Source organism: Mobula hypostoma, chromosome 6, assembly GCF_963921235.1.
Source record: "Mobula hypostoma chromosome 6, sMobHyp1.1, whole genome shotgun sequence".
Classification (NCBI taxonomy): Eukaryota; Metazoa; Chordata; class Chondrichthyes; order Myliobatiformes; family Myliobatidae; genus Mobula; species Mobula hypostoma.
Window position 1 is genome coordinate 154,340,174 of NC_086102.1, and position 27,467 is coordinate 154,367,640.

The 27,467-nt window shown below is 42.1% G+C and overlaps 1 protein-coding gene across 13 annotated transcripts in view; it reads right to left on the reverse strand.

Moving 5' to 3' along the window:
• Positions 1-27,467, reverse strand: part of LOC134348516 (PTB domain-containing engulfment adapter protein 1-like) — a 436,378-nt gene that overhangs the window by 184,960 nt on the left and 223,951 nt on the right. For all 13 annotated transcript variants that reach the window (XM_063052010.1, XM_063052016.1, XM_063052011.1 and 10 more), the window contains one exon: positions 14,071-14,145. In XM_063052010.1, coding sequence (XP_062908080.1) covers positions 14,071-14,098 — 28 coding nt within the window. In that variant the 5' untranslated portion in view covers positions 14,099-14,145. The remainder of the gene's footprint in view (positions 1-14,070; positions 14,146-27,467) is intronic.

Genomic DNA, 27,467 nt, shown 5'->3' on the forward strand with positions numbered 1-27,467 from the left:
ACTGCCTACTGCAGATAAATTTTTTAATGGTGAAGTGCAAGTCTTCAATCTATCTATCTATCCCCAGCCATCACACATAGCTCTGGACAAGATTCTTCATTTTGACTGTACCCAGCTGTCCTTCATGCAGATTTCTAGCATTCTGGTATGCAGTTTAGAGGGAATCACAACACGAGATCCACACTTTGACATACATACATTTAGTCTCATCTCACTGAGAACTCTGGAAACACAAGATTATCCTGAGCTGGTCATCGTTGCGTGGTGACGTCATGGACCTTCGACAATGGCAGGTCATTCCTTGTTTCTCATTGTATTTCAGAATTGTTACCGGCAACTGATCCACCAATGCTGTTTGAAACACTTCTACTGGGTCGGAGTATGAAGACCTTTCCTCTTCAGATGCCAACAGTAGAAGACGTGACAAGCCATCAGTGTTACTGTGTTGTTTGGTACCCTTCAGTTCCATGTCATCAGAGTGGGATCCTAGGAAAAGTGCCCAATGTTGCATCCGTGTGGCAGACAGCACTGGGATTCCCTTTCTGAGATTAAAAATGGACACAAAGGTCTGGTGGTGTGTCACTAGAGTAAACTTCTGTCTGCAGAGCTCGTAGTGGAACTCGTTTACTCTGAACATACTGGACTAACGGCCTCTCGGTCGATCTGTGCGTAGTTGTGTTCTGTACTCGTCAGTGACCTTGAAGCAAACACAATCAAATGATCAGATCCATCTTTCATAATGTGTGACAAGTGGCACCAATGCCAAAAGGGGATGTATCACATGCCAGTCTGGTGAGCAGGGATGGATCATGATGGGGGAGCAGTTCATCTGATGCTGTTAGTCTCTTTGTTCCCTTGAATGCTTTTTCACATCTTTCTGACCATCCACACTTTGCTCCTGTCTGCAACAGTGTGTTCAATGGATGCAGCACTGTAGCAATGTCTGGGAAAAACCGGTGGTAGTAGTTTACAAGGCCCAAGTATGACCTGAGGAGTGACACATTTTTTTGGTTTGGGTGCCTGCAGCACTGCTTCAGTCTTGTCTTGTGACTTATGTAAGCCATGCTTGTCAATGGCACGTCCACAATATGAGACTTCATTCTTGAAAAACTCACATTTCTCTCTCTTTGCATGCAGACCATACTCACTCAGCCCTGTAAGCACTTTACCAAGGTTCTGGAGGTAATCTTCATCATTCTTGCCCATAGCGGTGATATCATCAAGGTAACATCGTGTTTCTGGAATATCTTGGAGCACTTGGTCCATTGCTCTTTGCCACTGATGCAACTCCAAAGACAAGATGATTATACTGGAACAGTCCCTTGTGAGCATTGATTGAGAGGAACTTCCTGTTTGACTCAATCTCCATTTGCAGAATGTGCAGATAAGCTTGCAACGAGTTAATCTTTGAAAACCTCTCCCAGCTTGCCAAAGATGCAAAAATGTCTTCCATTCGTGGCGGGGGATACTGCACAGTGTACAGCACCAGCTTGATATTCACCTTGAAATCCCCACATACGCAAATAGCTCGGGCCTTCCCTTTCTTGATCACCGGAACAATGGGTGTGGCCCAATTGCTCTACTCAGCCCTGGGGAGAATGCCAGGCGCCTCCAAGCTCTGAAGTTTAGCATCCACTTTCAGATATAGAGTGTAAGACACTGGACAGCCTTTATGGAATCTTGGTGTTGCTGTTTCATCCAGTTCAATTCTGGCTTTCATGCCTTTGAGTTTACAATCCCCTTTCTCAAATACCTTCTCATTAGCATTAAGCAGCTGTGCTAGTCTCTGGTTAGCGCTACCATTTGGACTGCCGTTGCCTGTTGATGTCACACTGACAGCTTTGATTGAGTGCCAGTCTCATTTGGAATTTTCTCAACCATTCGCGCCTGAGAAGTGTTGGCCCTCTACTTTTCATTTTTTACACCTGCGTAAGTCTTTAGCATCACTGAGGTCTTCTCTAATGCTATCTTAGAAAACAGCTTGTTGTAGTCAGCCTCTGGAATTCTGGACAAAGCTGTCCCTGTATACAATTCAATTTTCAGTTTTACAGCAGACACATTTATTGTGATCCAAATGATCTTGTGATCTACTTCAGTAATGCTATGCAGTTCTAAACATGACACTTTTTCAGACTCTGTGTTTTCTGATTCAGTTTCACATTTAGTCACTTTATGCATCTATTTAGTTTTGTGTTTGAAACTTTTCATTCTGTGTATTTTTTCTTCTTTGGTTGTGCTTTTTGTCTGACTTGCACAGTCTCTATTCATGACCTTGTCTGTGACACTTTCTGTAAACTTTTTCTGTGAACCAACAGTCATTTTGCATCATGGGAGGATTTGCTGCATCAATGGGATCTTTGGCTTTTTGCACCATTCAGCGACTTTTTGTGCTTTTCAACCTAAACACTTTTCTGCAATTCTGCCATATCCTTTGCTGCAGTCTCCAACGATGTTGCAATTGTCAATGCCTGTTCTAAGGTTAGGTCTCTTTCTGGCAGTAGCACCTTTTGAGTGTTTTGACTATACACGCCACATACAAGCCTGTCCCTTAATGCATCAGAAAGTCTATCTTTAAAATCACAGTATTAGGAAAGTTTGTGCAGTTCTGCAATGTATTTAGTAATGCTTTCATTCTTTGACTGGTTCCTTTTGTAAAATCTAGATCTCTCTGCTATTACCAGCAGTTTATGGTTCAAGTAATTTTGAAAAATTGTAACAATTTTGTCGAAGGTATTGCTTGCTGGCTTTTCAGGGGTTACTAAGTTGCGTAAAAGCCTGTATGTTTTAACACCTATTACACTAAGAAGCGTGGCGGCTTTCTTTTCTTCATCCACGGTGTTTGCATTAGAATAGAAACATAGAAAATAGGTGCAGGAATAGGCCATTCGGCCCTTCGAGCCTGCGCTGCCATTCAGTATGATCATGGCTGATCATCCAAATCAGAACCCTGTACCTGCTTTCTCTCCATACCCCCTGATCCCTTTAGCCACAAGGGCCATATCTAACTCCCTCTTAAATATAGCCAATGAACTGGCCTCAACTGTTTCCTGTGGCAGAGAATTCCACAGATTCACCACTCTCTGTATGAAAAGGTTTTTCCTCATAGAGCCATAGAACCATAGAAACTACAGCACAGAAACAGGCCTTTTGGCCCTTCTTGGCTGTGCTGAACCATTTTCTGCCTAGTCCCACTGACCTGCACACGGACCATATCCCTCCATACACCTCCCATCCATGTATCTGTCCAATTTATTCTTAAATGTCATAAAAGAACCCACATTTACCACCTCGTCTGGCAGCTCATTCCATACTCCCACCACTCTCTGTGTGAAGAAGCCCCCCCAAGCCCCCCCTAATGTTCCCTTTAAACTTTTCCCCCCTCACCCTTAACCCATGTCCTCTGTTTTTTTTTCTCCCCTTGCCTCATCTCGGTCCTAAAAGGCTTCCCCTTTATCCTTAAACTGTGATCTCTCGTTCTGGACTTGCCCAACATCAGGAACAATTTTCCTGTATCTAGCCTGTCCAATCCCTTTAGAATTTTATACGTTTCAATAAGATCCACCTTCAATCTTCTAAACTCCAGCGAGTATAAGTCTAGTCGATCCAGTCTTTCATCATATGAAAGTCCTGCCATCCCAGGAATCAATCTGGTGAACCTTCTTTGTACTCCATCTATGGCAAGAAAGTCTTTCCTCAGATTAGGGGACCAACTCCAGCAACACACATCAAAGTTGCTGGTGAACGCAGCAGGCCAGGCAGCATCTCTAGGAAGAGGTACAGTCGACATTTCGGGCAGAGACTCTTCGTCAGGATTTTACACAATACTCCAAGTGTGGTCTCACCAAGGCCTTGTACAACTGCAGTAGTACCCCTCTGCTCCTGTACTCGAATCCTCTTGCTACGAACGCCAGCATACCATTCGTCTTTTTCACCACCCGCTGTACCTGCATGCCCACTTTCAATGACTGGTGTATAATGACACCCAGGTCTCGTTGCACCTCCCCTTTTCCTAATCGGCCACCATTCAGATAATAATCTGTTTTCCTGTTTTTGCCACCAAAGTGGATAACCTCACATTTATCCACATTAAATTGCATCTGCCATGAATTTGCCCACTCACTTAAGCTGTCCAAGTCACCCTGCATCCTCTTCACAGCTAACACTGCCGCCCAGCTTCGTGTCATCCGCAAACTTGGAGATGCTGCATTTAATTCCCTCATCCAAGTCATTAATATATATTGTAAACAACTGGGGTCCCAGCACTGAGCCTTGCGGTACCCCACTAGTCACTGCCTGCCATTCTGAAAAGGTCCCGTTTATTCCCACTCTTTGCTTCCTGTCTGCCAACCAATTCTCTATCCACATCAATACCATACCCCCAATACCATGTACTTTACTTTTGCACACTAATCTCCTGTGTGGGACCTTGTCAAAAGCTTCTTGAAAATCCAAATACACGACATCCACTGGTTCTCCCCTATCCACTCTACTAGTTACATCCTCAAAAAATTCTACGAGATTCCTCAGACATGATTTTCCTTTCACAAATACATGCTGACTTTGTCCGATGATTTCACCGCTTTCAGGCTTACCGGTCTTTAATTCCCCGGTTTCTCTCTCCCTCCTTTTTTAAAAAGTGGGATTACATTAGCCACCCTCCAATCCTCAGAAACTAGTCCAGAAGCTAAAGAGTTTTGAAAAATTATCACTAATGCATCCACTGTTTCTTGGGCTACTTCCTTAAGCACTCTGGGATGCAGACCATCTGGCCCTGGGGATTTATCTGTCTTTAATCCCTTCAATTTACTTAACACCAATACAGTTCAACCCTCTCCATATACGATTCCCAGTTCTCATTAGCACTATTAAATTTGTGAACTTTCCCGACTAAGGCCATGGACACATTATTTTCACTTTAACTTTGCTACCTGTGCATCTTTCACTGTGCAGTTAGGATCCGTGAACACCTTCTCGACACTGTTTACAACCAAAGGGCAGTACAAGGGCAGTAGAAGAAGAATGGGAAGGCAGAGTGGGTAATTTCAGACAATATACAGCTAAGCTGGGTCCAAGATGGCCACTCTAAGCTCTTAAACATGCAAACACTTCTCTCCAGTGCAATTCTGTCTCATGCATTCATCCTTCATGCTTCAGAGGCTTGGCTCCTTCATACTGTGGCCTTTCCTCTTGTCAGCTGCATGTATACTGTTACCTTAAAATACTTTTATTATTTCATGAATAGTACATTACCACTTTATGAAGTCTTTGGTGAACCACAACTTTCCAAAGATTTGACTCAGTTACGTCTCCAAATTTTTTACAGAACAATTCCTTCCAAGAATCTCTTTCTCTGTCATGTGAGAATCAATAGAAATTTTCACTCTTATTCCTGAATGCAAAAAGACAGGCAGGGTATAATGTTGTGTAAAATAAACATCATATTAAACACCAAATTACTGACTGACCTGTAGTAAAAATGAAAATTCAATCCCAAGTTTAAAAATAATGGAAAAAAGGGAAAAGTTGATGACCTGATTTGCTATTTTGCACTGTGCAAAAATATTTTTTTTTAAATAATGAGGTAACCACGATTATAGTAAGATTGTCTTTAAAATCAATAGATTGCCTAAAAATAGCACAGCTGTTAACATGAATACTTAAGAATTGTCTGAATGGAATTAGCAATATTTATAAAAAGCAGATAAAAGGAGAGTCATACTTTTACTTTGGATGATCCATCTGATGCAATGAGAGGTTGCATCCTTAAAATCAAAAGCGCTAAATCCTGTGGGTGCATGATTTACGTGTCATCAAATAAGCATAATATTTAACGATTTTGCTTTTCTCAGACCTCATCGTACAGCTAACAGAAGTGACTTGGGAGTTAAATGATTCATCATACTTAATGGTCAGTTTTCCTGATAGGGCACTTGGGGACAGCCATTTCCAATGACACCACTTAACTCCTCTTTAGCAACTTTGATGTCAATAGTCACTTTTTTAATTTGAAAATATCACATCAGTATGAAAATGTTTTCAGAAACAGGCCTCTATTTTGTTCAAAGTATTTTTAAAAGAAGCATTACAAATCACAGATCCTCCAAAAATGAACAGAACATCATTTTAAGATCTGGCTGGAGGGTGCTGACTCTGTTCTTCGGCAGCAATTCCAGCACATAGACTGGAGTGCGTTTGCTGCCCATGCCACCACAGACTCTCAGATTAACATTGACTTGTGTACCAACTCTGTCCTTGAGCACATCAACAAGTGTGTAGATAGAGTGACATCACAAAAACAAATAAAAGTTTTCCCCAATCAGAAACCATGGACAAACAGAGAGGTTCGCCTCCTGCTCAAAGCCAGAGATTCAGCCGTCAGGTCTAGAGACTGGGAGGCTTACAGCTCAGCCAGGACCAACCTGACGAAGGGAATCTCTCAGGCTAAACACATATATAAAACAGAGAATCGAGGAGCATTTCAACTCTTTGGACCTCCGGTGCGTGTGGCATGGCATACAGGTTATTACAGACTTCAAACCACCTAGTACTGTGCCCCCTTCCAGCTCTGCATTCCCCCCTGATGAGCTCAATTACTTCTACGCTCGCTTTGACCAAGGGAACAAGGAGGTCACCCTCAAAGCGATCTCCCACCTGGTGAACTGTCTCTCTCATTTTACACCTCTGATGTTTGCGCCAGCCTGAGCAGGGTGAATATACGGAAGGCAGCTGGTCCGGATGGAATACCTGGCCGTGTGCTCAGAGTCCTTGCAGGGCAGTTGGCCAGGGTCTTCACGGACATTTTCAATCTGTCCCTGGCACAGGCAGTTGTCCCCACAAGCTTCAAGATCACAACCATTGTGCCAGTGCTGAAGAAATCCTGTCTGCCCACTACCCTGGACCCCCATCAATTTGCCTATGGCACCAACAGTTCTACAAGAGGACGCCATCTGCACGGCACTTCACTCTGCCCTGACCCACCTGGACAGGTCCAGTTCTTACCTCAGAATGCTGTTCATTGACTTTAGTTCGGCATTCAATGCTATGATCCCCTCCAAGCTGATCACCAAACTTCGCCAGCTTGGTATCAGTTCATCCCTCTGCAATTGGACCTTGGACTTTCTGACTAACAGACCCCAATCTGTTAAGTTAGACAACCTCTCCTCCTCCATTCTCACCCTGAATACCGGCGTGTCTCAAGGCTGTGTGCTGAGCCCTCTTCTGTACTCCCTTTTCACCTATAACTGTGTTCCTGTACATGGTTCTAACTCCATAATCAAGTTTGCAGATGACACCACAGTGGTTGGCCTGATCAGAGGGGATGATGAGACGGCCTACAGGGATGAGGTCCAGCACCTGGCTACGTGTTGTGCATATAACAACCTGGCCCTCAGCACCCAGAAGACCAAGGAGATTATTGTGGACTTCAGGAATGCTAGGAGCCACACTCATGTCCCCATCTACATCAACGGAGCTGTAGTGGAGCGTGTATCAAGCTTCAAATTCCTTGGTGCCAACATTTCCGATGATCTCACCTGGTCCCTGAACTCCTCCATCCTGATCAAAAAGGAACAACAGCGCCTTTATATCCTGCGGAGCATGAAGAAAGCTCACCTCTGTCCCAGGATACTGACGGACTTTTACCGCTGTACCATTGAGAGCATACTCACCAACTGCATCTCAGTGTGGTAAGGCAATTGTCCCATATCGGACCGCAAAGCACTCCAGCTGGTGAAAACTGCCCAGTGGATTATCGGCACCCAATTGCCCACCATTGGGAGCATCTATCATAAACGCTGCCTGGGCGGGGCAAAAAGCATCATCAAGAATGCATCTCACCCTAACCATGAACTTTTTACTCTCCTCCCATCCGGTAGGCGCTACAGAAGTCTCCGCTCCCCCACCAGCAGGCTCAGGAAGAGCTTCTTCCCTGAGGCTGTGACCCTGCTGAACCTCACATCACAGCGCTAAGAAGTACTGCACCCATATTGGACTGTCTCAGTACTTATATATTTGTATAGTGTAGCACTTACTTTTTATTCGCAGTTATTTTGTAAATAATACTATTCTTTTGCACTTCTGGTCAGGTGCTAATTGCACTTCATTGGCTTTGTATCTGTACTCCACACAATGACAATAAAGTTGAATCTAATCTAATTGATCAAACCGCATTCACTCATAACAGGCACCACGATAGTGTTGCAGCTAGTGAGACGCTATTACAGCTCAGGGTGTTGGAGCTCGGAGTTCAATTCCAACGTCACCTGTAAGGAGTCTGTATGTCCTTCCCATAAAATGCATGGGTTTTCTCCCATAGTCAAAGATGTACTGGTTAGTAGGTTAATTGGTTATTGTAAATTATCCCGTGATTAGGCTAGGGTAAATTTAGAGGTTAAAGGGGGGCACGGCTCAGGGGACCAGAAATACCTATTCCACACTGTATCTCAATAATAAATAAATAACATTCAACTTGCCTGCCTTTGGGAAAACTGTCTAGCAAAGTCCAACCTTCTAAGCTGGGCTAAGGACTCAAAATTAGAAATTTGAAGGTCATTATTTAAAATAAAACAATTGAATAAGGAACTCTAATCACACGTTTTTGTTAAGTAATTTTGGCATTTGAACTTCCACTGAGAAAAAAAATCAAGTTTATTTCCCATTTTTAAAAAAATATTCAATTTATTGTACTTCTTGATTGAGGTTTTCATCGATATTTCTAAATCTCTTGTAATTTTCTAATAATTAGCTCATGTTCCTTTAAAATTTATTTTAGTAACAATTAATTCCAATGCTCCTACTGTAATCAAGCTCCCTTGTGACATAGAAACATAGAAAATAGGTGCAAGATTAGGCCATTCGGCTCTTCGAGCCTGCACCACCATTCAGTATGATCATGGCTGATAATCCAACTCAGAACCCTGTACCTGCCTGCTCTCCATACCCCCGATCCCTTTAGCCACAAGGGCCATATCTAACTCCCTCTTAAATATAGCCAATGACCTGGCCTCAACTGTTTCCTGTGGCAGAGAATTCCACAGATTCACCACTCTCTGTGTGAAGAAGTTTTTCTTCATCTCGGTCCTAAAAGGCTTCCCCTTTATCCTTAAACTGTGACCCCTCGTTCTGGACTTCCCCAACATCGGGAGCAATCTTCCTGCATCTAGCCTGTCCAATCCCCTTAGGATTTTACACGTTTCAATAAGATCCTCCCTCAATCTTCTAAATTCCAACGAGTATAAGCCTAGCCGATCCAGTCTTTCATCATATGAAAGTCCTGCCATCCCAGGAATCAATCTGGTGAACCTTCTTTGTACTCCCTCTATGGCAAGGATGTCTTTCCTCAGATTAGGGGACCAAAACTGCACAAAACAATTTGACAAAACAATTTCAAAGTTGCTGGTGAACGCAGCAGGCCAGGCAGCATCTATAGGAAGAGGCGCAGTCGACGTTTCAGGCCGAGACCCTTCGTCAGGACTAGTCCTGACGAAGGGTCTCGGCCTGAAACGTCGACTGCGCCCCTTCCTATAGATGCTGCCTGGCCTGCTGCGTTCACCAGCAACTTTGATGTGTGTTGCTTGAATTTCCAGCATCTGCAGAATTCCTGTTGTTTGTGACAAAACAATTTGTTTTTTTTGCCAGATAAGTCAAGGGCAATGACTAAATAGTTAAAAGGACAAGTGAGGAATGCACAAGTTAAACTAATCATTAATAATTAGAAAGAATTTAGGCCCAATTAGGAGATTCTATCAAAACTTTAATGAAATCAGATTGGATTGGTTCTACTGGACATCTACACCTCACTGACCCAAAGTTGATGGTCACAAGCAGCACTGTTCGTCAGTTTGAGGGGACAAGCTATTGCACATCAACACATGTGAAAGCTGACAAGACTTCCTACTTATTGATTATGGATAGTTATGTGATGGTGAGGCCATGTGACCTATCCTCACATGTGCTATTAATATGTAATACTTGGTCCTTCCAGGTGATTGACAGTAACGATTGGGCAGGTTTAAGGTAAAAAAAAGGAAATAAACTTTATGTTCTTTTCTCAGTGGAAATTCAAATGCCAAAATTATTTAACAAAAACATATGATTAGCGTTCCTTATTCAATTGTTTTATTTTAAATAGTGACCTTCAAAGTTTTCATGGTGACCAGAAGAGCGAGCTTCTCTACGCAAAGGGTGGTGGATATATAGCATGAAGTGCCATTAGACCTGGTACAGATATGTAAAATTACAATGTTTAAAAGCATTTTAAGAGATATATGGGTAGGAGAGGTTTAGAGGGACACGGGCCAAACACAGGGAAGTGAAATCAGCATACTAAATGTACAGTATGAGGTGGGTCAAAAGGCCTGTGTCCATGTTGCATAACTCTATATAACCTATGCAATGTTTTTCAATTATTTCTTTGTTTTGTTGGTGTGTACATGAGATGGTGTGTTGGCACGTGGCCAAGTGGTTAAGGCGTCGGTCTAGTGATCTGAAGGTCGCTAGTTCTAGCCTCATCTGAGGCAGAGTGTTGTGTCCTTAAGCAAGGCACTTAACCACACATTGATCTGCGACAACACCTGTGCCAAGCTGTATCGGCCCTAGTGCCCTTCCCTTGTACAACATCGGTGGCGTAGAGAGGGGAGACCTGCCGCATGGGCATGGACATTCCGGTCTTCCATACAACCTTGCCCGGGCCTGCAGCCTGGAAACCTTCCAAAGCGCAAATCCATGATCTCATGAGACTAACAGATACCTATAAATATGAGGTGGTGGCATGGGGGTTTTTGGGTGGAGGATGGGGTGTGGTGGGCACGGAGAAGGGGAGGGCCTCCTCAACAGTCTTTATACAGTCTCTGCAAACTGGCCCACTACCTGCAGAGAAAGTGCAAGTATCAGCTGTTGTAGCCCATATTTACTGGGTCACTGTACAGAAGATCAGACGAGGTTATTCACAAAATACACTGAACAACAAAGGTTTTGCTTCCTGAGTATTCTTGAGTGTATTTTATGGATTTTGGGCTACTGATCATGAAAATTGCTATGAAATTTCCCTATCACACACCACTTCTTTGATAGTGTCTATACTTGTTATTTCAATTCATAAATCAATTAAAATGTTGTCCACAATGTAAGTTGAAAAGTTTTCTATCTTGTCCAGAAATACCTGGACATGCTTTGGCAGAGTGGATGCTGCACAGCAGGACAGGTTTTAGGAAACCTATAAAAGTATCACGCACGCACTGTTCTATGCATTGAGTTTACATGTTTATTGGTTTGTGTTCACGTTGATATACTTGCCCTATGCATATAGTATTTGTGACAGCACTTTCTATTGTGGTGAGTATATGCTTATATCTAAAATTCAGAGCATGACTCATCTTATTAAGGAAGCCTATGAGCTCGCCTTTGAGTGTAAAATTGGTGCCCAAGACAAAGCCTGGGCTCCTCACATTTGTTGCGTAACATGCACTGTCGATTTTAAGAGTTTGGCTCAGAGGTACTCAGAAGTCAATGCCATTTGCTGTCCTGATGATATGGCGGGCAGCTAGGACATGTGACACACTGCTACTTCTCTCTTTACAGCGTGTTTAGTTTCTCTGCTAAAAACAAGAAATCAATTGAATACCCCAATCTTTCTTCAGCCACAAGCCTTGTGTCACATGACAATAGTCTTCCAGTACTGAAGCCACTAGGTACATGGAGTCTAAAGAAAGCAGATAACACTGATACCGATACAGATTCTTAACACTTTATGTCTAGTGAGCCTCATCTGATAACTCAATCTGAGTTAACTGACCTGGTCGGAGACTTGGGTTAGTCAAAAGCAAAAGCAGAATATCTGGGTTCGAGACTGCAAGGACGGAATCTGCTTTCGCCAAGCACAAAAACTTCCATCATGGATTTTGATAATTGAGACAGAATAACTGATGCCAAGATTTAAGAAAAGCATTGTTGGTCCACAAACCCAGCAGGTCATCAATGACAGGCAATTCGAAGAACTTCTAGTGGGATCCGAGAAAATAGCACAGAAGGATATTGCTGAAAATTTTCTTGGCAACTACAGAGCACCAGACTATGTGCAGCTGGTTGACAACATGCTTCAAGCACACAAAACCATTAAGTGCAACATGTCACTAAGGATTTATTTTATGTACTTCCATTTGGAATGCTTCCCTGCAAATCTTGGTGCTGTCAGTGACGACCATGGTGAAAGGTTTCACCAGGACATTGTGGTCATTGAGAAGTGGTATCAGGACAACTGGAACCCATCAATGTCCTAATTACTGTTGGACATTTAAATGAGAAGCCTCAGACAGAGTACAAATGAAAATCATCAACAAAGCATTTTTAGCTTAGTTGAACTATTGCAAAACATCAGCACCGTTATGCAATTAAATGCATTATATTCAATACAAATTGATTTCTTGTTTCTCCAAATTCCTACATGATACAAGTAGTCTGAAGTTATATTTGTGTTCAGCTTCAAGCAGTCTATCATAACCGAAAAAAAATTCTGAGGAAGCAACACTTTGAAAAAATGTGGTGTCCGGTGATATTGGCTTTTGAAATAGAAAAGCAAGCAAGACAATTTCAACTCTGTAGACAATTCCCCTCAGGGAACCAATCTAATGACTGCTGCAGCAGGATGATGAAAGAGTTGAACTGAGACTAGATAGGAACAGCTCAACTTTCTAGACAATGTCACATGCATGACTGTCTCACACTCCACTGTGTAGTGACTCGAGATCATATAGAGTCAAAGAAGCACAGCACAGAAATAGGCTCTTTTGCCCATCCAGTCCATGCTGAAACCATTTAAACTGTCTACCCCCATCGACCTGAAGGACCATAACCCTCCATATCTCTACCATCCATGTACCTGTCCACACTTCTGTTAAACATTGAAATTGAGCTCGCATACACCACTTGTGCTGGCAGCTCATTCCACACTCTCACGACCCTCTGAGTGAAGTTGCTTCCCCTCAAGTTCCCCTTAAACTTTTCACCTTTAACTCATGACCTCTGGTTGAAGTCCCACCCAACCTCAGTGGAAAAAGCCTGCTTGCATTTACCCTATCTATATCTTTCATAATTTTGTATACATCTATCAAATCTCTTCTCAATCTTCCATGCTCTAAGGAATACAATCCTAACCTACTCAATCTCAACATTTGGTTTGCTGCTAAGAGACCATAGTTTCATTGGATCTTTAAAATGTATCCGGTTTTTTGGCACCACCTTACTTTCCATTTTTCTATTTTCTATTTATGATTTATAATTTAAATTTTTAATATTTACTATCGATTTGTAATCCAGGGAGTGGGAAGCGCAGAGCCAAATATCACTATGATAATTGTACATCCTAGTATCAATTGTTTGGCGACAATAAAGTATAAAGTATCCAACCACTTAATTCTTAAATATCATCTTTTGATGAGTAATTACTTACTAGATATACATTTTGCAAACATAGCAAGAAGCTACAATTAGCAATTGATACAAACAGCCATGTTAATCAATTTTAGTGATGTAGATTTTTGAAGGAATACTTGCCAGCGTCAGAAGAAAGAACCACCTGATCCTTTTATATAGAAGGTAACAGGAAGAATGGGGCTAAGTTTAATACTTCACACTAAAAACTGTGTTAGAAGTGTATGACAGCCCTTTTCATATGCTAAGGTGCCAAATGAAATTGCGTAGGCAAGCTCTAGGAAGAAGTCTGATGAAACAACAGAAGATGCCAAAGCAACACATGCAAGGGGGAAGAAAACTATTACTTTGGCATGGAACTTGAGTACTTAATTTGAGAGCATCAACATAAGTAGCAATGACCGTTGACATTATTTACACTTTTCATGTTGCTTCTCAACTTTATTAAGGTGAGCATTATTTTCTAAAAATAAATTCTTTTAAAATAGTTATTTACTACTTTTCCCCCAAATACCATGTTTTAGGGACAACGAGGTCCTTACTAAAATATTGGATTGATATTCACAAAAATATTTGTAATATCAATAAACAAATACATTATTTTTCCTGTCAATTTGATACAAAAGAAGAAAGACATCCACTCACCTTTTTTTCTATTGAAAGCACGGTTCATGTTGATAAGAGATCAGTGAAACACCTGTACTGCTGAAATAGGTTTATCTGGAAATAACAAAACATCATAAAAATTATTGAGTGATCTTTTTCCATCCCATAACAAACCAATAACAATAATTTAGCAAAGCTGCAATCTAGTGATTTCCAGTATCAAATCCTTCAAAAGTTAGTTATAAATGTTCATATCAGAGATATACACCTACAAGAATCTCTCTCTAAATAAGTTCAAGATATCACTGGCATCAATGGTTCTTAAACTGTTGAGCTACCAAAGTGTACAAACAACCTATCTCAAATTATAAAGCTAATAATCTAACACTACAACACGGAGAAGTTGACAATTATTTCAAACTGCAAGAAAACTGTGAATTAAGGTTATGATAGAATAATTAACATTTTGCTTGCTTCTGATAAAATTTTTAATAAGTTTTTAAGTTTTTAATCAAGTCAATGATTCTGCACTGAGTGGAAGTAAAGTATGACATTTCATTAGCATAAAATAATTGTCTATCAGAAAATATGCAAGATAAATGTCTGGACATCAAAGTGAATGCTTAAGTACTCTTCTCAAAATCAAGAACAATTGAATTGCTAAAAAAAAGTTTTAATGTAAGACAATGATGAAGCAAAATAGAAGTTCACTTAACAAAGCAACACAACCTAATGTTTCTACTTCTATGATCATCATATGCCAATTTAAACCAAGCTCAATATCAGAATGATACAACAAAAAAGGCAGGGATGTTAGAAACAGATGAACCAAGTAATGAAGAGATTGTCGGACAGATGGAGCCAGGTGGGGGAAGACAGGTGGAAGACAGAAACAGAGGTCAGAACGTGCAACCAGGTAAGGGAGGGATGGTGGGCAGGTGGAACAAGATAAGGCAGGGGATATATTTGAGTTATTAGCTGGTAATAAATCTAGACAATCAGATTGAAAGTAATTAATCTAGCTCACCTTTCTCCATGTTGCCCCCTCCCCCCACACCCGGTTCCATCTACCTAGCTTCTACACACCATTCCTCCAGATTTCTTCTTCCTTGGTCTACTTTTCCTATCGCCTCTTCCATCTGATTCCAGAAAGAGACTGAACACCAATGGAGGAGAAAAACTGGTTACGTTGGAAACACAGAAATAGACATAGTGAAGCTATACGTATTCCCTTTGCATCTTTGATACTCTCTTCCACAAATATAGCAAATCAAGCCCTTTCCAATATTTAGGGAACTTACCACCCAACCACTCACCACGAGGACTCACTTACCAGATGTCGATGCACCTCAAGTATCTGAATCTCTACCCAAATGCTAGCAAAATGTATTTCCTACTGCTAAATTTACACCTGATTCTTCCAGACCCATCAGCACTCCTCAAAACCCAAACTCTCCTTCCTCAGTTGCAATTATTTTTGCACTGCTTCTGAATCGCCAGGCCTCATTTCATTATCATCGGATAGCAAACCTATTTAGAGTATCTCATATTGTCTTATTACTCCGGATACTGACAAATCAATGCTTCCAGTTCAACTTATACAATGGAATTTATCTAAATAACTGCAAGACCCCAACTACTAATGTGATGTTATTTGGCAACATTTCTTTTTACCAACCACATGCAATCTGTAGTTTCATGAGAAAAATGGATAAGTCTGGGTTATCTCTGTAATTGGCAAGATAAGGATTTTAATGCAATTACATAATGGTTTAAGACATGTAAATACTATAATAAGGTCACATAAAATAGCATTGTTATAATTTTGGGTCACCTTTCTCTTTCTCCCTTTGCTGCTTAATAACATTGGCAGTTCAAATCTAAAGTAAGGTAAGAGTACTATTACTGTTATCTCTAGATTATAACCAGGATTCCTTGTACACATGAAAAAAGACGCTTTCATATTCTACAACTTAAGACCTGGATAAATTGATAGTAACAGATCAAGGGAATATACTCCCAACTACATAGGAGCTAAGTTTTCTTTTTTTTTAATTTTATTTTTATTTGGATAAGGAGTTCACAATTATCATGTACTTTTTTCACACATATAACCTTTTCCATTTTTTTATATGTATAAAACTACAATTATTTATACATTCTTAAGTACACATTGAGATGATATAAAAGCAAAATAAACATTTAAATAGATAATTATGTACTGTGGTAAATCTAACCTATTAGGCTAAGTAATGAAATTAGTTGTTAAGAAAAATGGTAATAATAGTTTCCATACAACCCTTCTGGACCATTTCCACTGGTCCAAAATGTTGCATACAAGCCTATATACCAACCATTGTAGGTGTTTATATCCCAATTTGTTCATGCTTGTTCCTGCCCGCAGACATAATTATCCAATCCCTATGTACTTATTTACTTAATTTTTTCATTTTTTTTTATCCCTTTCCCAAATCTTTCCCTTTACTTGTGTTAATTCTCTATTAGGAGCTAAGTTTTCATTGATAGAAGCAGAGTAAAGTACAGAAACTAAGAATACCTGTATTAAGAAGTCAACAGCAAGAATGGTATACAGCACCAGATCTGTTACTTATCATCTACCATGCTTTTTTTAAAAAAATAAATTAATGTTTTCCAACCTCATGAGCATGGATTCTTTGCTTACATAGAAACGCAAAATGGGAAACTAACTAGTTAAGACTGCTCATAATTTTGGTTAAAATAGATTATTCAATAAAGGCTGTTGTTGCTAACTATTTTTGGAATTTTGGTGTCAAAATGATTGTTGTGATGTGTCTAGTGTGGTAGTGTAGTGAGTAGTGTTTGTCGCTTTCACCTTCAGCTTCCATCACTGGCTAGCAGTCTTGCGAAAAGGAGAGCTGTGTGTGTAAGTCTCTCCCTGCCAGTACATAGCCTCTCCAACAGCAAGTCTCACGTAGTGCCTGCTTGTTGGCAACAGATGGAAACTGAACTCCTTTCAGACTCAGGGTGAACTACAGAGGACAGGGTGGAGGTCTGACCCCTGCACATGTAGCACTCAGGCCCACTGGTGTGTGGACATTCCCTGGTGCTCATGAAACAGATCCCCAGCAACGGGTAAATAGCCCCATTCCTTGCGGACAGCTTCGGGAGAGACGAAGGCTACGGTAGTAAACCCAGACAGTCAATCCAGAGTGGAGCCCCTAAGGGGGTTGGACGTCATTGAACATTCTTTTAGCAGCTCCTGCAGCGAAGCCGGTGCCAAACCTATTGCTTCATAAGCTTTCCTTTGGACTACACTGGTGAGGCTGAGAGGGGGATCTGGATGACTGGGCATCTCAGGATACCATACGTTCTGCCCAGGCTTGTGATGATCGCCATCATCCATTCTCCTTCGAGACAGACGGATGCCAACCATATTGACTTAGAGGCTAGATGCAGATACTATGAGATGAAATATCTGTATAGATTACACAATCTTTTCAGCAACGTAAGTGGTCTATAATACTTTCAATATACATTAACGATGGGGACATGGGTACATGGAAAATAACTTCAATGTTTGGTAATAAAGAAAAACTCAAATGTAACCCACATTGAGAAGAGTAGCAATGAGTTTGTGGGGGAAACCCCAGTTTTACGTTCCTGAATACCATCCAGAACAAAGTAAACAGTACAAGAAAATGCAATGCCTTCTTGAAAACACAATAATCTCAGCACTTGGAGTTTGTGCAGAAATCTTTAAGATGCTGTCAGTTATATGGGAATATTTGCACGAAAATTGTGTCAGAATCAGGTTTATTATCAGTGGCATGTGACGTGAAATTTGTTAACTCAGCAGCAATAGTTCAATGCAATACATAATATAGCAGAGAAAGAGAAAAAAAAACATAATAATAAATAGACAAGTAAATCAATTACGTATATTGAATAGATCTTTAAAAATGTGCAAAAACAGAAATACTGTATATTTAAAAAAGTGAGGTAGTGTCCAAAGCTTCAAAGTCCATTTAGGAACGCAAACACGAGGAAATCTGCAGATGCTGGAATTTCAAGCAACACACACAAAAGTTGCTAGTGAACACACCAGGCTGGGCAGCATCTCTAGGAAGAGGTACAGTCAACGTTTCGGGCCGAGACCCTTCGTCAGGACTTACTGAAAGAAGAGCTAGTAAGAGATTTGAAAGTGGAAGGGGGAGGGGGAGATCCAAAATGATAGGAGAAGACAGGAGGGGGAGGGATGGAGCCAAGAGCTGGACAGGTGATTGGCAAAGGGGATATGAGAGGATCATGGGACAGGAGGCCCAGGGAGAAAGAAAAGGGGGAGGGGGGAAGGGATATAGTGAGAGGGACAGAGGGAGAAAAAGGAGAGAGAGAAAAAGAATGGGTGTATATAAATAAATAAATAACTGATAGGGTACGTGGGGGAGGTGGGGCATTAGCGGAAGTTTGAGAAGTCAATGCTCATTCCATCAGGTTGAAGGCTACCCAGATGGAATATAAGGTGTTGTTCCTCCAACCTGAGTGTGGCTTCATCTTTACAGTAGAGCAGGCCGTGGATAGACATATCAGAATGGGAATGGGACATGGAATTAAAATGTGTGGCCACCGGGAGATCCTGCTTTCTCTGGTGAACTCCAGAGAAAGTCTATTTAGGAATCGGATGGCAGAGCGAAAGAAGCTGTTCCTGAATTGCTGGGTGTGTGCCTTCAGGCTTCTGTATTTCCTACCTGATGGTAACAGTGAGAAAAGGGCATGCCCTGGGTGCTGGAGGTCTTTAATAATGGACGCTGCCTTTCTGAGACACTGCTTCCTAAAGATGCCCTGGGTACTTTGTAGGCTAGTGCCCAAGATGGAGCTGACTAGATTTACAGCCTTCTGCAGCTTCTTTCGGTCCTGTGCAGTAGCCCCTCCATACCAGATAGTGATGCAGCCTGTCAGAATGCTCTCCATGGTACAACTATAGAAGTTTTTTTGAGTTGTAACTGTCAAAAGGAAACAGGATAAATTCTTAAAGGCAAAAATATTTCAGGACTCAAAAAAGCTAAATTAATAACTACATAATTCTGTATCCCCAAGTTATAGTGGGAAACTAGGAGAAGACGAGTGAAAATCTTCCTCCAAATAGTTGCAAACTACCTTAAGTGTAGCTCCCCCGGCCACCCTCAGGGTCGCTCGGCTCGCTGTCGTCTAGGGAAACAGCCTCGGCCCCGCCAAACTGGGTAATTAGTTTGTGTGGATGCTGTGTGAGGTACCCCATCCCGCCCAAATAACAGACAATACACCAGATGCAATTAAATGATATACAGTTTATAGATATTACTGGAACTATATATTTAAAAGAGAATAAAATATAAAAGGAAAATAAAAGGCACCACACTTATCAAAGTTCAATCTCTTCGTGCACAAAAACGTTGGAGCTCAAGGACCTTCTTCACCCTGCGACCCCCTCGGACCACCTCGACCGGCCGCCTGGGACCAACAACGGTGGTCGACCAGACGCTCCCCACGAATCCGTCTCCTTGCCGAACGTCCCGCTCGGGGTCCGACCCCGTTAGCGGACTCACAGCACCTCGTCCATCCTCTGTCTCGCTCTCCCGCCTTCTGCCCCCAAAACCCCCTCGCAAACAGTATCCTCAAATACACCAAAACCATAACAACTATCCCAATTGGTTAATAACGTATTTCTTATCACCCTCTAAACCACAACAAGCTGCTAGCGCAAACTTTCTCAGCGTTTAAGACAACAAAGCTGCATTCCCCAGATTAACATAACAAAGATGCCATTTTAATTAGCCTCCGCAGTAACATAAAAATCGAAACCCCCTTACACTCTCCCCCCGCCAAATAAAGTCATGTCCTCATGACTTCTAAATAACTCGCCACCCAGTCCTACAGACACACAACACACAAATACACAGATACACACAGTGACAGTGCTCCCCAAACAGTGGACCTTACTCCCGTCCCACAGGCGCTAAATAGGCCAACCTATCTGGGAGCTTCTTAACCCTCTGAGACCTCCATACCCCCTCACCTAAACCCAAAAGGCTCAGACACTACTAGGGATACCTCGGGCCTGCTTGTCAACTCCTCTCTCACTCAGGCCACCACTACAGCTCGGAGTGCCTAGTCCCGTGTCCGGGGCCCCGCCTCTCCTCCTTCCCAATCCTGCCGCTACTCAGACTGCCCACAGCTAGCCCTCCCCACTACACCTGACTCAGTGGGAGAAGAGCCAAAAGTCTCTTCCTCAATCAAGGGGAAGTTAGCGAAAGGCAGCATGTTCCACATGTGCAGCATATCATCCTTCGAATCCGTATCCTTCCTCATTCCCTCGATCGGTAGCTGCTGTTTGAGTTTCTCCAAACTGAAACATTTAGCCGGAGCTACCCCTTCAGCCTCCTGCAGTCGAGACGTCAGCTTCTTCGGGGACTCCAACTCTCGCCACAGCCTCAGTAGTTCTGACTCAGGGTTCCTGGCCATCTCAATCTGGGACGCAGTTACCCCACCAGCTTCCTCCTCCCTGACCTGAAAAGCAGCAGTTAAAGAATGTTCAGCCTCCGGTTGTTTCTTCCTGATGACGTCTTCCAGGTCAACTTTCAGTTTTTCCGCTTCATTTAAACTCGCGATAGTCACCTTTAGGTTCCTTTCAAGCGTCCGCCTCCCCTTTCCGAGATCTGTCCTCCATTTCTTTACCTCCTCGGGAGTGTAGTCAAACACCCCTCCCTGGGCTCTCGGTTTTCTGTTGACCTTAGTCAGAACACTTCCATGATCTTCCCCAACTTGCAAGTCTTCCAATCTGTTCTGAATCGACGTTTTGAGTTTCTGCTGATCCCTTCGAAGGCGGGTCATTGTTTCTTCTCGCTGGATTAATTCATCAGTATATGACCGCAGTGCGGTGCAAATCCCCTCTCTTCCCTGTGTCTCATTCAGCTTGACGACCTGGGTTTCCATCCCCCGGTCCACCACCGTCTGTCCCAGCACTAGGAAGTTCAACTGGTATGTCGGGTCATTTTCTCAGATTGCACCAAACTCCTCCGGCCAAAAGCTCCTCCACATTTGACACTTCGCTTCGGTCGCCCGGGCTCAGCCACTCGCCTCGCCTCGCCTCATGGTCCCCCCAGGCGAATCCAAGCTCTAGGTGGTCATCCACATACGTCAAAACTCCACACACCTTCACTTCCCCCATGGTCTTCCTCATGCCCCACGGGAAGGATGCAGGGGCTCCTGATATGCCCTTGGGTATCTTTACGGATCGGAAGAATCCTAGGGAACTAGTAACGGCCATCTTCAGCTCAACAGCCGCACTCCTCAGGATCTGGCAACATCCACTCCTCAGATGCAGCACATTAAACCACATCGCATAATCCACACACACGCTGCCTTCATCTTCCACGCCACCAGGGTCCAGTTGCCGCGACCTTTCTCTCACTTAGGTGTCTTCAGCGGTCAATTCCCCTCCCTCGTGGTAGTTCGGAGCATCTACTAAGAGGGTCTCACCCTCAGCTACTTTCCTCAAGCCGTACCACCGCTGGGTCTCGTTTAAATTCGGTACCGGCTCAAGGCTGTTACACACGTCCTCAGAAGCAACTCGACATGCTGGGTGCCCAGAAAATGCCTCCATGAACTCCAGGGTCATTAACCAATCATCGTCTTCTGGATAACTACTACCACTAGTACCCAAAGTCTCTGGTGCCCTTGCAGTTGTCAAGGATAAATGCTTCAGACACCGGTTGTAAAACGAACTGTACAACAACTTGATCTGTGCCCCGGGGTTGAGGATAGCTTTAGCATCGCTTCCCTCTATTCATAACGACACCCTGGGGCGTGGCCCCTCCAGGAATAGGGTCTTTTCCTTGCGGAAGTTCAGTGGTACATTGCTGGGAACGTGCTTCCCCAGAGACCCCGAGCCGTTCCCCCACTGGGCCTCCACTAAGTTTCCCGACACCTCTCTGATCAGCTGAACAACTGACCCCCTGAAATGATCCCCCTGGCACTGCAAGCAATTTAGCCGCCCTCCTCACTAGAGAAGACACACTGAAAACTTTCCCCCCTCTTTCAAATAACTGACAGCTGTCACTACGGTGTAAGTGAACTTGACAGCTCTAACATCGTCACCGGCCCGCCTACTCAAACTTTCAACCAATCCCTGTCGCTCTCCCTCAACCGAGCACTGCCACTCATCTAACAACTGAGAGATCCGCTCCGCCCACGTCTCACACGCCTCCGCCCCTCTTGGGGTGGACACTATCCCAAATGCCAGGCGGAGCCTGCCAGAGCTAGAACATTTATTCGCAGACTCTACCTCCAAATCAGACCACTCTTTCCTCTCTCTCCCAACCGCATGGACAGCCCCTAGTGCCACCTCCAACTCGTCAATGCTAGTCTGAACTCAAACAAAGACCTCACCCACCACGCATACAGCAATAACCAGCAAATAACCCACAGAGACACACATTACAGATTTAAACAGGGCACCCACACAGCATACCAACAGACTCAAGCATCCCGGACAAAGCCCCCACTACGTAGCCCCCCTGCCACCCTCAGGGTCGCTCGGCTCGCTGTCATCTAGGAAAACAGCCTCGGCCCCGCCAAACTGGGTAATGGTGTGGATGCTGTGTGAGGTACCCCATCCCGCCCAAATAACAGACAATACACCAGATGCAATTAAATGATATACAGTTTATAGATATTACTGGAACTATATATTTAAAAGAGAATAAAATATAAAAGGAAAATAAATGGCGCCACACTTATCAAAGTCCAATCTCTTCGTGCACAAAAACGTTGGAGCTCAAGGACCTTCTTCTTCACCCTGCGACCCCTCGGACCACCTCGACCGGCCACCTGGGACCAACAACGGTGGTCGACCAGACGCTCCCCACGAATCCGTCTCCTTGCCGAACGTCCCGCTCGGGGTCCGACCCCGTTAGCGGACTCACAGCACCTCGTCCATCCTCTGTCTCGCTCTCCCGCCTTCTACCCCAAAACCCCGCGCAGACAGTATCTTCAAATACACCAAAACCATAACAACTATCCCAATTGGTTAATAACGTATTTCTCATCACCCTCTAAACCACAACAAGCTGCTAGCGCAAACTTTCTCAGCGTTTAAGACAACAAAGCCGCATTCCCCAGATTAACATAACAAAGACGCCATTTTAATTAGCCTCCGCAGTAACATAAAAATTGAAACCCCCTTACATAATAACATATTTATGTTTTCATTATGGATGAGCAAAAGTACTACATAACACATTTCAGCATCTTCCCATTGAGTTTCCAAATAAGTAAATCTAATGAAGCAGCTTTGTGTTTTATGCACAGATCTGGCAGTGTGTTATTTACAGAAAAGAAATATCAAGTTTGTGGGCATTTTGTATGATCTCCAGTGTGGAATACAAATGCAATTCTCAGCTGATGGTTCAAATTTGGTGCATGAATTAATGCAAATCATGTATAAATGCACACATTTCAGGAGAAAATAGTTTCAGGTTACGTATGAAAATCACTTTTGTGAATAAAGTTGTGCACAACAGATTATTCAATATTTTATGATCTTAAATGAAAAACTATTTGTATTTAAGAGCTTACAAGCTATCAACCAGAGTGAGCACATTGTTTGATGCATTGCCCCTGCTGCTAGTGTAGGAAATCTTGCAGCCAATATGCACACACAAGTTTCCACAGTCAGCATGCTGGTAACAGTAATAATTTCAGTGATACTATTCAAGAGGTAAATATTGACAAGGAACTGGGAGAACTAACTTGCTCTTGGTCAAGATGTTTTTTAAGTTTCTGCACAAGGAAGGAAGGTTGAAGATCTCATTGGAAAGAGAGGACCACTGACACGAGTAGCGCTTCCTAATCTGGAGTGTTGATCTAGATCAGCCTTTCTCAACCATTTTGCCCTGGAAGAACCCTTGAAATAAGGAAACCCCTGTGTAAAATTATGATATGTACAGCTCATGGTACGTTAGCATGATTAGTAACTTGTAGATATAATAATCCAAAAATAATTGTCAATGCTCTCGAGTAGAGAATGAATTTTTAGCAAACCTTTCTTGAAAAATAAACAGGTAGTTAAGCTTAGCATACCTTTCTTGAAATTAATCTCTTTCTTTCCTTTTCATAATTTTTTAAAGCTCATAAGGCAAACATAATAAATTTCTATTAAATAACTGGCTTAAGGCAAAATGGAATTTATTTTTTCCTAAAGATAGGCTCAGTAGAATTAATTTAAATAAAGATTGTAAACTGATTTTAATTAGTTATTTACATGAAAATTTGTTGACAATGTTGAATAGTAAAGTTACTAAAAACCATAAGCCAAAGTAATACAAATAAAAATATAGCTTAAGACACAATTTTATACAAGACATTGAAAAAACATTTTCTTACTAAGTGACATGATCAGGCTCAAATATAGGCCTAGCATGTGAAACCCGTGCTTATTTTTTGCTGCACAAATATTCAATTCTGGGTCGAACTTCAGATAAGCACACATGGATTTTACCTTCAACTGTAATGACCCAATTTCTGTCCTTACTCTTGATGCTTGTTAAACAAGAAAAAACTTGTTCACACATGTAAGAAGTGCTGCAGCAAAATGTTCATTTTCTTCCTGGGAATTGCAGGATTCTGTTCAATAACAGAAATCCAGAACGTGTCCTGGGGCAGGTCAATAAATCTCATCTTGAGTGCATGATCAGACTACAGCTCACAAAGTTCTTCCTTTTCTCTCATAGTCAAGTTCTCAGGCTGAGCAGAAGATTCAGCAAAAAGAGTCCCTCACCCAGTCATACACTTGTGTTGAAAGGGAGGAAAAATACTGTTCAATTTTGTTCTGCAGTTCTTCCAGGTGGTTTTCAATAAGACTTGAGACTTTTTGGTATCTTTCCTCACTCTCAAGCCTGAGCAGCAGTGGAAACATTTTAAGATCTCCTTTTGCAACGTGATTTTTCCAAAGATTCACTTTCCTTTTAAGTCCAAGAATCCTGTCACTTCATGTCAAAATATTTTCTCCCGGGCCTTGCAGAGTCTTGTTCAACTGGTTCATTTGATGAAAAATGTCTGCTAGGTAGGCTAATTTCTGCAGCCAGTCTTCATCTTCAAAGCACTCAGTAAAACCAGGCCATACTATTTTTGTAAGGGGAAGCTGAGCAAGGTAATTCAGGAGGCTGGCATCACAGCCCAAGTTCAGCGAGTCCAATCAATGCTCAGAAAAAGAACTCGTGCTCCTCATTAGCCTATTGTCCTCCCCTCCATTTAATACAGCACCCATCAATAATCAACAACCTCTCTTATCTTACGTTAAAACTGAGAATGGACTCAACCAAATAAACGTGGTCCTACTGCACACTGCCATGATGGGCAGAGAGACCTCAAATAAGATTGCTTACAGGGCTGCTCATTCCCTGCCCACCACTACGAGTACTAGCATCGCGTGTCACACAAAGTTTAAAAAAAAAATGTTTTTTTAAAAATCACCATCTCTCGCGGAACTTGAGTGACTTCTCGCAGAACCTTGGGGTTCCTCAGAACCTCAGTTGAGAAACCCTGGTCTTGATACTGTATTCAAATCTCTGGAAACAGATACAATCTGAAGCTGTCTGAGTCTGAGAAGAAAGCTACTATTGAGCAGCATCGAACTGGTCTTCTCGAACTAAATGGCATCATATGACAATGCACATGGAAAGGTTTTCGTTTTGAGTACATTTTTGTGTAACACAGGATAAAATGAAATCTTTACTTTCCATAAAGATCTTAAAATACTACAAATTACTTTGTATCAAAAATGAACTAAACCTCACCTGAAAGACCAGATATAAAATCTACTGAACATTTTAAAGCCTTCCTAAATGTTCAAGAACTGTGAACTGTATACCTTCAGAGCAGCCACCACAGATTCATTGTAAGTAACAAACTTGACAAAGTATTGTGGATTATAAGATTATTTTGTTTTCTTTCCAGACCCAAAACTATCCTATTAATATAGTTTCTCAACCTTCTCTGCTTCTTATTTTACCTCATTATACCAGAGTTCAATAGGGAGGCAAGTGAGAAGCTGGAAAGCAATGCAGAAGTCAGAGATATCAAGTAGTCTGACAGTAGTCCGTGAGCCAGTACCATCTGAGGGGAATAATGCACATAGTGATTTTTGGCAAGGTATACATCTCTAGAGTTAGAAAATATGTGATATCATTGCACCAGTGGTAGCTTTATGTGTGCTATCATGCATTTTATAACACTACCCTAAAATAAGCATTTCTGAAAAGTGGTCAATATAAAGTACAACATATATACTCAACCTAGTGGTATTTTGTCATCAATTGAAACCTCAACATTGAAATTTGTCACAATGATAGCTCAGTTCAAGCACTCTTCATGCTATGTTGTTATAAAATTCTACATTGAAAACTATGTCATTGGTGGCACTCGCAGTACAGTGCCCAATTTCAGTAGAGTGAATGATTCCATTTTTAGAAAAATATTTGTCTGTTGTTTATTTTGGAAAAGTCAATAAAAACCCTAGGACACACATAATCACATGGATTTGTAGAGAATTTATTCAGGAATTCAAATAAGTAATCACTTTTTGTATATATTCCATATAAACATTAGTACAGCAGAAAATATTACCCCACCCCAAAAAAGGTAAAAAACTCATTTGGAGAGATTTCTGGAGTATTATCAATGTCATGATACTTTCCATATTGTTGTATTAAATCAAAACAATCTTAAGCTTTTGTCATAGTATGTAGAATACCAGTACAATAATTCAAATGTGGGGTTCCACACGGCCATAACCTAGGCCCCATTTGGTTGTAAAATGAATCTATTTAATCAAAGACTGCTTTCCATACTTTCATAACATATTAATAATCATAATAATTTTCCAAGTCTATCACGTCTTGTATATCTTCATCTGAACTTTCCACACTCTCTGAGGTAGATGCCTGGTTCTCACAGTCTGCCAGTCTACACATGTCAGTACACCTGAGGCCATTTGCAACACACATACATCTTGGGAGTAAACATTTTTTTGGACAGTTACAGGCCAGTAGATCCAGGATGGCATCGGGTGCTGGCTGGCCTTCCATCCAGTGCACCACCAACTGTTCAGCTTCCTCTTCTCTCTCCATCTTCCATCCTCTGCCAACAGGGCTTGGCACTTGTGGGTCCTTCTCCAAACATCTTCTCCATATACCAGCCTGGTAGTTGGCTCGCTGTGCATGTTTTGTTAAGCAGTCCTTGCATGGTGGGAGTTGACAACTTTCGATTTCACCTTTTTTGGCACAGGAAAGGTGATACCTGAGCTCATTGACCTCGTTGGTTGATGTTTTTGGGGCATACAGGAGACAAGTAAATGCCTCCAGTTTGTCCATCAGTTCTGGGGAGAGGTCCCATTCCTGACCCAACTCTGAAAATGTGCC